We start from the raw sequence: 13701 nt of genomic DNA on the forward strand, positions 1-13701 counted from the left end.
ACAGATGGGGGAACAGGCAGGAGGGCAGCATCTGTTGCCGGCCTTGATGATCCCTCTACCTCCCTTTCTTTTTCAACAAAACAACTCAAGCAGTGATTGTCTTTCCTTGGAAAGAAAAAAAAAAAGACAGCATGAAAGTGTTTTCAGATTTGCTCTTTATCTTTCTTTGAAATCTTTCTAAGTTGAGGTTTGTGTGACATGGGAAGCTCATTTTGTACCCGACTACCAAGGACATCTCGGAGAGAAACGAAGCTTGTTTAACGAGGGAGAGGGCGGAGACGTCTTTCTGCCCCCGTGGAATGAGGCTCAGAACCCTTTGTTTCTGTGGAACCACGAGGGTGATTCTTCACACTCTCTTTATTGAACTACAAATATCTTTCCAGATGAACACACTCCTAATCTAATTAGCATAAACAGGCCTCTGGGGTGCCACACTGCCTTACTAGAGGATAGCATGATCGGGAGAGGAGAGGGGCGGCTGCAGGAAAGATACCCAAGACTGTGGATTCCTTCAAGATGGGCACAGTTGGGATGGAGTAGTGTATCTGCAGGAGTGTTTTCTGCTTTGTAGGGAGACAAAGGCAAAGAAATGTTGAGTGGTCTTGCAAAGGGCAGAATGGCCTATTATGAAACAATAAATACTTGTTTTTCTATAGCACCTACTGCTCTTTCAGACAATATGATCTACCACTTGGTGCAGCAAAGGAACAGCACCAAACACGCTGGGGGTTCCTGGAGGGTCTTGGTTGATAGTACGTGTCCCCACTGTCAGACCCTGAGTGAGGCCGCAGCTGAAAGTTTACTCTGGAATAGGTGGTCTCACTATGGTTCCTCCCGGTGGAACATCAGTTCGTGGAGGGATTACAGGTGGGGTCAGGGGCCAGTGGCCAGTGGGTAGTCCCTAGTTTCACAGCCAGAGGCACAGAATCCAAATTCAGAACCTTTGCTGAACAAGTCAGAGAAAGATCAAGCGGTTTCATGTTTGAAGACGGTCTCTGGTTATTCGCCCTCTGCTGGTCATTTTGGGAAGGATTCCTACAGGCAGTTGAGGAGGGAATAATCCGGCGTTCGGTGAACGGTAGCCAATGAGGGGCTCAGGGGCTGAGGTAGGTCCCAGGGTAATAAGGACGTAAAGAAATGAGGCTCTAATGGGCCTAAGCCATGGTGACAATCAACGAGGCCTCAGATTCCACGCGGCCTCGAGGCTGAGTAATCAGCGCCTGCCTCTGACAGCTCCCCGCCACTCACTCAGCCTTGAGCCACCGCATGATTTCCGCCACTCCTCAACCTTGGACATCCCTGCTTTCTGGTGCCCAGTGCTTGCTCGAACTGATTCCAGACTCGGTCTGAAAGGGTTCTGAAGGCTCGTGCCTCTGCGCCCCAAGACTTGTCCTGTGTTCTCTGCTCTATGGTAAGGGGCTGGATGCTGCAAACTACACTTCCCAGACTCCTCTGCGTCTCCGGGCCAAGGGGCGGTGCAGGAGCGAGATAGGCAAGCGGGAGGAGGAGAGGAGGAACCATCTTCTGCCTTCCAGCTTAGGTCAGCATCTTGCAGCAGCCTATGGCTTCCTTTGCTACTTCCAGCGTGTCCCTGCACTCTTCAGTTGTCCCAGTAGCAGCTGGTCTGTGTGCCCTTGGCAGTCAGAGAACAGTCTGTGCCCCTTCCTCCACCTTCTGGTAATACCTCGTCTTCCTTTTTGTTCCCTAGCCCTGGAGTCAGTAGCTGCTTCTTGCGATGATTAATCTCTGATGATTTCAGCCACCCCTTTTTGTTGTAATACCTATGTAATCATTCCCTATATTAAATTCAACACCAGTGTAGCCAATCCCCTATATTAAATCCCCTCCGTTGGAATGCTTTTATTTGCCTGACTGGTCCCTGCTAAGTGTTGACTCTGACACTGACTAGAAACCCAGTTTAAAAGGTTCCACCTGCCGAATTAGCGAAAAGGTTGGAGGCTCTTTGCCTTTGTAGTGACATCACTAAAAGGCCCTCAAACAGTGAAACCTATGGGCAGAGTGAAGACTGAGGACACACACATCCGCAGAGTGAGCGTTCTTGGGGGATGCTCTCTTGGGGAACCTCACATATTCCAATATGCTCTGGAAATACGTGGGTTGAGAGACAAGCCCATATGATGCTGATGGCTTCCTCATTTTGCCCTAAAACGCTCTATCTTAGAGTACGTCTTCCCTGGCGTTTCTAGATGTGAAGAATTTTGAAAACTACACTGCAGTACCCTACAACCACTTCTTTCTTTCGTAAATCCTCAAAGTTTGGGCATTAGAGGCAGTGGGAAAACTCTGTGACAGTGGTTCTTAAAGTATCGTCTGGAAACCCCTGGAGATCTTTGACATCCTCACAGAGGGTTCATGAGATCACTATTTTCATCATAATACTTGATGAAATATTGATCTGCCTTTTTCATTTTAATTCACTCATGAGAGTACAATGGAGCTTTCAAGAGGCTACATACATGGATATCAAAACAGATTGAAGGCAGAAGCAGATATGGCGATCCAGCTGTCTTCTAGCCAGATATCAAGGAGAGTCACAAAAATGGGAAAAAATGCTATTCTTCTAACTTAATTTTTTTTTTTTTGTGAGGAAGATTAGCCCTGAGCTAACCTCTGATGCCAATCCTCCTCTTTTAGCTGAGGAAGATTGGCCCTGGGCTAACATTTGTGCCCATCTTCGTCTACTTTATATGGGATGCTGCCACAGCATGCTTGACAAGTGGTGTATAGGTCCGCACCCGGGATCTGAACCAGCAAACCCTGGACCACTGAAGCAGAGTATGCAAACTTAATTGCTACGCCACCAGGCCGGCCCCCTAATTTAATTTTTTGTTTTGAAAAATAAACTTATTTATTATAAAAATGTTATGTTAATATGCTTCTTACTGTTATTTTTAAGTGAATTAATAAATAATTCATGGCTGAGTCTTCTGACCCGTAGGAGTGGTGAGTGGAGGGAAAAGAAGTGTAATCAGGTGTGATTCTTCTTGCTGGGCAAGTGTCCAAAGCTGACTCTCTCCATAATGGGGGTTTTCGCCAGGCTCTTGAGAGGCCCTGCTGGGAACACTTGATTAACCTCCCATGGTGGAGTTGGTGCATTCCCTTCACCCCCCTTAGTCATGTAAGTTTCATGCTTCAGCCTCTGATCATCTGGAGGTTACCTCCCACGTTGAGGTCACCTCCAGGCAGTCCTCTCCAGGATTTTCAATGGCCCAGGCTGTCTATCCCTTCTTGGGATCCATGTCCTTGCCACAGGACACACACTCTTTCTGTCCTGCTGCCTCACCACCCTTATATTACTCACAAGAGTGTCAGATACCAGCCCTTCTGACCCCAATCTCTGGAGACACCTATCCAGGTAAGCCCCACTGCCATACTAACACCAGCCATCCCCAGCCTCAACTCTTTTAGACTTTTGGGGTGGGAGTTAAGCTACAGGTTGCAGAAATGATTTTCACTCCCTTCTTTTGCAGGTCCTGCTGTGGTCCTTCTAATATTTGACTGTGGAAAGTGGGAATAGTTGGCCTAAATGTCTTGGAGCCTCAGTTGAAACTTAGGTGGAAATAAATAGTCCAACTTTTAATATCCTGTTATAAAATCATCCCAAATTTCTAATGAGATAGCTATCATTATTTGTATTTTATAGATAAGGAAATTAAAGCTCAGAGAGGATAAGTAAATGTAAGCGGCTAAGTCAGGATTTGAACCCAGGTCTGTCTGATTCGAAGTCCAAGATTTAGTTTATATAGAGATAATTTAGGGCTTGAAATTCCCCTCTAGGCACTGCTCTTGACTCACGGTGTCAGTTTATACATAGCTCTTGTGCTATCAGTCGAGTGACTATATATCCCAATTTGTCTGGGCCAGTCTAGGTTAATGCCTATTGTCCTCGCATAATTATCAGTAGTCATCCCTCTTCTTTCAAGTTTGGATAATAAATTATAAGTTCACCATAACTATTGGGGGTTGGGGGGTATGGTGCAGAGGGACCAGAAGTACCAGAAGTTTCTTGGGGGGCAGACTCTTCCGGTAGAGTTTCCAAAGGCTGGTTTAGACCCTGCAGAGGAGATCTGCATTGTGGGGATGAAGTCTACCCTCCCAGATGCAAGGATGCCCAGGAGCAGCCCTTGGTCAATCACAGCATGGTAAGACATCCAGCTGGAGAGGGTGGTCTCTTCAGGAACTAGACATAAAGTCCAAAGCGAGGGAATGGTATGAGAAAAATACATGTCCACTGTTGATTCTAGAAACCTTCAAAGTTTGTCCATTTCATTCTTCCCCACTGTAGTCTTCTAGCTTAGGACACTTTTACTCGAATGATGACAAGCTGGTCTTCTTGCCTGTTTTTCCTCCATCTCATCCGTCCTGCCTATTGAAACCAGAGCGATTTTTCTAAAACTAAAATCTTACTGCTGCTATTTCTTAGTTTAAAACCCTTCAACAGCTTCCTATCGCCTTTGGATAAACTCCAAATTCCTTAAGTGGCTTTAAGGTCCCTTGAGATCTGGCTCCTATGCCCATCTCTAGGCCCTTCTCTTACCTTCCCCACCTGGTGCTCAATGAACATCAATTCAGGCACACTAAACTTCTCCAAATGCTGAGCCCTCTCAATTGTGAGCCTTTGCACGTGCTCTTTCTGCCACTAGGACACTCCTTCCTAGGTCTGCTAGGACCGGACTGCCTCCAACTCTTTCTTCCTTCTGGTTTAAGGAGCATGTGCGCATCACAGCAGCTCTCTCTCTGGAATTACTTAATTGTATTTCCTCACAAGGCCTGAAGCTGAGGACCTGGGTTTTCTGTCCTCTTCACCACTGTGTCACCAGCCCCTATCACAGGCACACGGTAGGTCCCAGGCTAGTATTTGGGGATATTTTGTTTACACTTGCCACAAGCACTAAAAGCCAAACAATCAAAACATGAGACATTTGAGCTCAGCATACCTTATGGAGGTTCACTAGGCATGGCATTCATACCTAGGCTGACCCCCTGTGCAAATGAAGAGAGTCTGTAGGTAATAAGTTTTAAAAATTGGAATATTTTTCTTAAAAAGGAGCATGATCTGTAACAGCCAAAAAATGAAATCATGAATCAGCTTAATATCCAGTCGTGGGTGAATGGTTTAATAGATTATGGCTCGTACACTGAAAAGGATACTATGGAACGTCGACAAATATAATGAGTATAAAGACTAAGTACCAATGTGGAAAAATGATTATGATTAGTACTAATTGAAAAAAAGAAGAATTGCCAATTGCATACTTGCTCTTCTTGTGACTACATAATATGTGTGTGTGTGTGTGCATAGTGAGGGTGGAGTGCCGGGAAAGAGTGGAAAAATACTGAGAAAAGTTTAAGATGATGGGGGTGATTTTTTTTTTAATTCTCAAAAGTGGTTCTAATATTGACTTCACACCTTTTTGTGTGTGTGTGTGAGGAAGATCAGCCCTGAGCTAACATCCATGCCAATCCTCCTCTTTTTGCTGAGGAAGACTGGCCCTGGGCTAACATCTGTGCCCACCTTCCTCCACTTTATATGGGACGCCGCCACAGCATGGCCTGACAAGCGTGCATCGGTGCGCGCCCAGGATCCGAACCTGGGCCGCCAGCAGCGGAGCGTGCTCACTTAACCACTACACCATGGGGCCGGCTCTTTACACCTTTTTTTTTCAATAAGAAGAATATTAAAAGAATATTTCAAAACCAATCTGATACTCCAAAATGTTAAAATGACTCTGGGTGGTACTATTAAGGGGAATTTTAAAAGTTCTTAATAATTTATTTGCTTATTTTTCTCTGTTGCATATTTAACATTTATAATTAATTAAAAGCAATATAGCAAATATTCACTCTCTTCCCTCTCTCACTTTGCGCAGATATACTTCCTTCCCCATTGATCCTGGGCATGGCCATGTGACTTGCTTTGGCTGATGGGTTGGATGGTGGACATGATGCAGCAAACGTGTTTGTGTTGAAGCCTTGCCTTCTTACACTTCCGCCATAACCATGAAAAGAACATGCTCTGGATAGATTGCCCAACCAAGAAAAATGAGAGACACATGGAGCAGACCTGGACCCAACCTTCAGCTTGGAGCCAAGACCAACAAAGCCCAGCCTAGAACAGCTGACCGCAGACAACCCACAGATGTGTGAGGGAGACAAAATGATGACTGTTTTAAGTCACTGAGATTTGAGGTGGTTTTACATCATTATTTTGACAATAACTTGGTGATAAATCTTCATTTTCAATGTCAGTTTTCTAAGCAAAATATCTCTTTTATATTCTTCTTGTCCCATCTTCCATTCTTATCAAATGGTATCCCACAGAAGTGGCCCAGGCTCGGAGTGACTGGGCTAATTTTTAGCTTGGAGAGGAATGTTAACCCGAAGAGATGTTTTAAGAACCCTAGAACATGAAAGGCTTGAAATAGATGATAAAATGACCCTGAAACTGTAGTATCGTCCCTACCATCAATAGCAATTAACATATTAAGACTCATGAATCCCAATTACCATTATGCCTGAGTTGGGTTCCTCATCAGCCCTACATTATTGCCATTCTCCTCATCATTTCTCAAAACTACTTATTTACTGCCAAAAAGTGACAGGGAGTGGGGTGGGAAGTAACCCAAACCCAACCAACAAATACTGATCTGCAGTATTTCAATCAGTATGTTGTTGCAAATAGCAGATAAAAAATGTTGCAATCCAAATTCCAATCGTCAGGACTGCAGGCTAGGGCTGGCTGCAGGGCTTTCAGTAGTGATTTCTTTAAAGGGTCTTCTCAGTGGGTCCTTCTCCTCTTCTGCAGAGACTTAGCACACTGCAGAGTGAGCTGGTGACTCCGGTGAGAGTTCGTGAGAGGCTGTCCTCTCCAGGAGAACCCTAAAGTGGGAGGCACCCCTCACCCCAGCCTCCAGAGGTCCAGGAGTGTGATGGGAAGGACAAGCACGAGGACATCAACTGGCCTGGTTAGCTGCCACCACTGCCCTGCTGACTAATTTTATCTGGTTTGAATCCAGCATACAGTTCCAAAGCATTTTCACAGCCCTCAGCTTATCGAAGCCGATGGTCTTGCTTGAGATTCTTCCTATCATCATTTGCAGGGTTTCTGTTTAGGTGGCTTGTTCAAGATGACACTGACAGGAAGTGATTCTACCCTCTGTTAGCTGTGTGACCTTAGGCAGTCTACTCAACCTCTCTGAGTACCTGTGTGTAAAGTGGGGCTATGTTGTAATAACACCTACCTCAGAGGGCTTTTATAAATAATAAGTGAAGCAATGTTTTGGTTTTCTTTGGCTGGTTTCCTTAGCTATTTGCTTAAAACAAAACAAAACAATCTCCAAAATCTTGTATTACAATATTCGGTACATATATAATACAAATTCATTGAAGAAAAATTAGGAAAAAATTTACCTAGAATTCCACAATCCAAAGATACCAGTGTTAACATAACTGATCTACAACTTTCCAACTATTTTCTTTGTTTGCAAACACAGATACACTTATATATTCACAAAAACTAGTTGATACATACTATTTTGTAACATGCTTTTGCCCCCTAAAAAATTATTATAAACATATTTTCTTTCTAAAAAATGAGTCTATAATATGTGTATTAATGGTTGCGTAATATTTCATTTTATGGATGTAATATACTTTTACATATCTAATCCCCTGTTTTTTGATTTTTAATTTCTTTTCTCATTTTTGCTCTTATAAATAACTCTTTGATGAATACTTATGTATGTAGATGCTTGAGCAAATGACTGATCAGTTTTAAAGGTGAATTTCCAGATGTAAAATTAACGGCGAAAATCACAAACATTTTCATGTCACTTTATACATATTGTCAAATTGCCTTTCAGAGAAATTCTGGCAACTTAAACTCTCATTGGTGGTGAATGAACATGTCCATTTCACCATATTCTTGCTAAAACTAGGCCTTTATCACTTTGTCTATTTGACAGATGATAAATGATATTGCATTGTTGTTTTGTTTTTTTGATTACTACTGAAGATGAAACTGTTTTTATATTTGTTGGTCAGGTTCTTGATCATTAAAAAATTAAATTTTTTTTGGGCCAGCCTCGTGGCCTAGTGGTTAAGTTCAGTGCACTGCACTGCAGCAGCCTGGGTTCGGTTCCCGGGCATGGACCTACACCACATGTTGGTGGCCATGCTGTGGTAGCGACCCACATACAAAACAGAGGAAGACTGGCACAGATGTTAGCTCAGGGCCAATCTTCATCAGCCAAAAAAAAATTTTTTTTAATTGATATGTAAGAACTCTTTGTTATTAGAGGATTTAAATCTTGCCTTATATATTATAAATATTGTTCTAGTTGTTCATTTGTCTTTTAATTTTATGAATTTTTTGACATTACATACACTTGAAAATTTTATGTAATTAAATCTAGTAATAATTTTTTTTGCCTTCCTCTTACAATATCATGCTCAGAGAGACTGGAATAATTCTTAAAATAATTTTTTTTCCAGAAGGCATATGTATATTATGTTTTCTGAATCTTTGAATGACTGAGAATAAGTTTCTGTGACCCTCACGTAAGAATGATGTCTTGGCAGTTAGAGCATTTTTGACACACAATCCTCAAAACACGGTAGAGGCCATTCCACTATTTTCTGAAATTTAGTATTGAGAGATGTCTGATGCCAAAAAGACTTTTCCTCCTAGTATGTACTCTGTTGGGCAAAAGGATTGCAAAATTTTTCTTTATATTTGGAATAAAAAGAAAAAGCAAGACATGTTGAAGAGAGAGTCTACAGTCATGTGCTGCATAACAACATTTTGGTCAATGACAGACCTCATATACAACAGGGCTCCTGTAAGATTAGTACTATATAGCCTAGGCATGTAGTAGGCTATACCATCTAGGTTTGTGTAAGTACACTCTATGATGTTTGCTCAACAATGAAATCTCCTAAAGACACATTTCTGAGAATATATCCCCGTCATTAAGTGATGCATGACTGTATTTTATACTTTGGCCTAATGCTCACTGGGGGTTTTGGATTGAAGGCAAGGATTTCCTCAACTCAAGAAAATTATCTTTTACGATATATTTGGTCATCACGTCCTCTCTGTCTAACGTATTTTCTTCTGGGTTTCCTATCCAATCTTGAAGGACCTACCCTGCATGCCTCTCCTCTGATTTCCAGAATTTCCCCAGCTGCCCGACTGGTTTGCTCATCCTGTTTTTTGCATTGTCCAACTTGCTAGTCAGTATTGCCATTGTATTTTTACATCAGGTAATTATTGTTGTTTCACCTAAAAGTAGTCTTCCCAGATCTCAGATTGTTCCTTTTTCACAGGTGCAATCTCCTCTCAATTATTGTTAACTTTATATTTTACACAATGTCACTCTCTCTCCTACGGCAAGTTTTTTTCAAAAGAGCACTCTTTTGAGGTCCTGAGCCTTGTTTATATGTCCAGATGTTTCCCTACTTGCTCATCCTTACAAAGGAGGTCTTTGTCTGACCAGTTTTGCGGCTTGGGAAAGGTTGCATCAGAGTGTTTAGGTTCATGTCTGATTTCTTTAGTCTGAGAAGAAGAGGTCAGGGAAGAATTTATAATTTCTGTAGTCTAATTCCTCAGGATCAGAGTTTCACTTTTCTCGGAGGGGGAAGAGGGAAGCACACCCAGAGGTGGCCCTACGACAAGGGCTTCCCCATGTGCCAAGGTTTCCTTTCTGCCGGGCAGGGGGACCACCCCCTTCTTTAACGGACAGGATGGCTCATGCCTTGAGCCTGCTGCGACAATGCCCTCACATTTCTTATTGCATTGTTTGAAATGAACTGAACTGAAATGGCTGTGGGTGTGCCTTTTATGGTAGATTTTGCTGAGGAGGGAAATTTGCACCTGTTTGGCGTTGGCATCACATTTAGAGAGAGCAAGGGGGAAACAAACACAAAGGCCAGCATATCCGGGATGATTACTGTCAAAATTACTTACCAAAGACATCTGCGAAGCTGTGATCCACTCGGGAGGGATGTGAAAATGAGCCCCAGCTGAGTCTCCCAGCAAAATGATTCCCCTGGGCTGTGAACCTAGGTGGCACAATTTATTTGCATTATTTATGCACTCAAGTAGTTTGGAGTCTCCAGATTGGGTAGTTAGGAGAGCAGATACACCAGGGTATCTGCTCTGTGCACAGAGCATCGTAACAGTGATGCATTGCCACTTTTTGCGTGTTGGAGAGTGAGGGGCATAGCGTTTAGGAGCTGAATGAGATTTCTAGGCCACTGGAACTGCTAGCTAAGCTATACGGATGCAGGTGTGTTTCCTAGCTCAGCATAAAACATACTGTCGTGCAACATCGTGAGAGAATGACAGATGAATAAATGAATCAAAACGTTATCCAAACTCAGAAATATGCCCTAAATTTTGGTTCTGGAAATTGCTTTCTTGGAAAACATACCAATTTCTGTTATAATTTGCTTTGAAGATTAGCGATCTCATGGAGCGATTTTGATTTTTTGAGGACGTTATTGTCTTTTAAAGCCCTTAATCCATATAGGCAAAAGCAGTGGATGGACGATTCTGGCTGGTTAATGGGGAGAAGGAGATATACAGGTCTCCGTGCATCCCTGTATGTTTGGAGGTTAAGAATCGCTTAATCTGATTCTGAGGCCCATCTACACAAGTATTTAGCCATGGGTGATGCATATACTCTTCCAAATCCCTAAAGATCCTGGAAGAATCAACTGATGCCTCCCAGAGTCAGAGATGGGAGCCTCCTTCCCGCACCTCCAAACCCCAAAATCATGCCGGAGGATGGCCCAGCCTCACTCCAGTGGCTCCTTATCTTGGGCTTCGGTGACAGCTAGCACTGGGCCACACAAATAGGGACTGAGAAGGCCCGGGACATCCAGGAGGGGTTGTGACGTGAGGAAACCAAGAGGCTTCCCACAGTGGCCTCAGTGCCTCACACTGGTATTTCACTTAGATCTCAGTTTATTTATTCATTAGTTTATTTGTTCATTCATTCTTTTATTCATCCAACAAGCCTTTGTAAATTGCATAACTATGCACTGGGTCTTTGCGTTTTTTGCTCACTTCCCGCCCCCCTGAGGGCTTAAAGACAGTTAGACTTGAGGTTGATTGAGGGCAATCATGTCTGCCCATGAAAACTCAAAGCTAAGTATAGCCCTTGGTGCATAATAGGAATAGGCATTCAGGAAATATCTGGTGAATGAATGAATGAATGAAATGCTTCTAAATGTTAGGGAAAAGCACTGCCTAAATATAAAACAGTGATGCTACCATAGGGTCTTGTCTGAGAGTCTTTGGGCACCACCAGGAGCATGTTTTCAGTAATATGTGGGTGGTAAGAGGTTTCTCCTAACAGTACTGGTAGCCCAGATGTCTGTGGCATTTGGGCATTTAGAATACAGAGCTTTTGTTCAGCTGTTTTTGGGAACTCTCAATGGCTATAGGTTGGAGGTCTCCCTCAAGTCACCCACGTATAAGTCTTTAGCCCATCTGACACAGGGACTCTGTCAGTACAAGCCCAGATGCCTGACCTTGTAGTGTATTGAGAAGGATATGAAGAAGATTGAAAATGGTCACCTCTACTTGTTTTCTTATTTGGAGAAGTGCTGGGTTTCAGTTACCATTATCCATCTCCCAGTCTTTTCTAACAATATCAGTGAAGTTTCCAATCCCCAAATAAAGGAGTCCATTAAACAAACTCAGTTTTGCTTTTTCTAGATTCTGCCTCTTTTTTCTATAATCTTTTTCATGTCTTTTTCCGATTTTTCATGAAAATAAATGCAAATTGGTCAACTTTAAGTTGTAGCATCAGGCACTTCCTCACTTGGGTGGTCTGTTCCCTTCAATTTGACTCAGACTAGAAAAAAATATTCTATTGTAATAAGCACATTGATTTTTACAATTCATACCTTCACAGAATTTCTTCTCATATGGAATTCCATCTTTTGGATCCACACCCTTTAAAAGAGAAATGATAAGATGAGCAGTTTGTTATTAAATTTATGAGACACATACACTAAATCCTTCCCAAATGGCTTTAAAAGTACAAAGGCAAATCAGTAGATAAAACCGTCTAAAGACTTTTGAGCTCTTAATCCAACATAGCAACATTCTGTATAAGTGAGTTGGGCTTTAAGGGATTGCGAGCAGAAATAAGGAGAGATCCAGAAACTGGACCATGTCCTTCAGAAGGAGGCAGAGCAGGAGTGCTGGGAGTGTCACTCTGAGGGAGCATTGAGGGCCCATTGAGTGACTGGGTACAAGGTCAGCATGGGTTCAGCAGTCTCTGAGCTGGAGCTCTAAGTGTCCTGACATCTCCAGTGCCTAAGGACTGATGCTTCTAGAGCAGCGACTCTCAACGGGGCTTATTTTGCCCCCAACCCCACCCCAAGGGACATTTGGCAATGTCTGGAGACATTTTTGGTTGTTACAACACGGGGAGGGGGAGCTACTTGTATCTAGTGGGTAGAGGCCAGGGATGCTGTTGAACATGCTACAATTTACAAGACAGCCCAACAATAAAGAATTATCCCACCCAAACGTCGATACGCTGAGACTGAGAATCCTGGAAGTGAGGTTGGGCCTGTGAGTGGGACTGACTCACCACAGCTGAGGGGACTTTCTAACACTTAAAGCTAAAGCTGCCCATTAGTGTAGTGACCGGTCCTTGGAAGGTTCAAGCAGAGTCTGGATAACTTTAAGGGAAAGCGTTAAAAAAATATATACATATATATACACGTGTTCACTCTCTTGGTCTTGGGGGCTCCTGATGCACATTAAAACATTAAAGATGCTGAGAGATCCAGAAGTAAAGAAAACTGTTCAGGTTTATTTGACTCAGTACTCCCTAAACTTGACTATAGAACCCCTCCTCCCATATCTATTAATCTCACACTCAACATTGGGGTTCTGTGGACCCACTTTGGGGAACATTGGACTTGATGGTTGTAAAGTCCCCCCCAACTTTATGATTTTGTGATTCTATGAGTCATTTTTCCTCTGTGGAAGGGGGTAGGTATGAAGGTGATGTGTCTTTCTGTCATTACTGATGATGCACTGGGTCTTGACTCCCTGAGCTCCTGGTGGATTTCCATTGGTCTAGCACAGTCTCTTCTTGGCCTTCCTTATGTGTGGTGGCACACTATGTCAGAGGCAGGGATGGGGCCATGGAACAGACAGCAGCCTTACACATTGATCAACCCCCTTTTTCCTCCAACATGACAACAAAGCCTGAGTTTATCAGAACAAGACCTGCCTCGGGGGTCTTGACACCTTAAGATCTAGGGGAGATGTCCTCTCCTCCTCATGAAAGGGCAGCGTGACTGATGATAAACTGGATGAGGTGGATTGAGGTACAATTTGTCCTGCTCTCCCTATCCAAGAAGGCATGGGCCATCAATGTCCTGGAGAGAGGGAAATATTTACAGAAGCTTTCTCCTTTTCATCCAAGCAGATAAATGAGGCAATTATTAAGAGGCAATTTATCTTGAAGCTGAAGATCCTAAACTTCAGGGCTCCTCGTTTGCATAGCCCCTGCCTGTGTGAGTGCTGGGAGAGGCTGGGAGCTATAGAGTGTTCTAGGTGGAGAGGAGAAGCCAGGCTGCACATGGGACATGTTTCCATGTAAGCGCTCCTGGTAAGGCAGAAAAGAGACCTCAAAAGAAAGGGACCTG

At 43.2% G+C, this 13701-nt stretch overlaps 1 protein-coding gene across 1 annotated transcript in view; it reads right to left on the minus strand.

Moving 5' to 3' along the window:
• AOAH (acyloxyacyl hydrolase) overlaps positions 1–13701 on the minus strand; it is a 188646-nt gene that overhangs the window by 93108 nt on the left and 81837 nt on the right. The window contains exons 10-11 of the mRNA XM_004418824.3: positions 11938–11986; positions 9989–10083 (exon numbers count right to left, since the gene is read on the minus strand). Of these exons, the coding sequence (XP_004418881.1) occupies positions 9989–10083; positions 11938–11986 (144 nt within the window). The remainder of the gene's footprint in view (positions 1–9988; positions 10084–11937; positions 11987–13701) is intronic.

This window comes from Ceratotherium simum, chromosome 1 (genome assembly GCF_057802395.1).
Source record: "Ceratotherium simum simum isolate JZ-2026a chromosome 1, ASM5780239v1, whole genome shotgun sequence".
In the NCBI taxonomy this organism is placed as follows: Eukaryota; Metazoa; Chordata; class Mammalia; order Perissodactyla; family Rhinocerotidae; genus Ceratotherium; species Ceratotherium simum.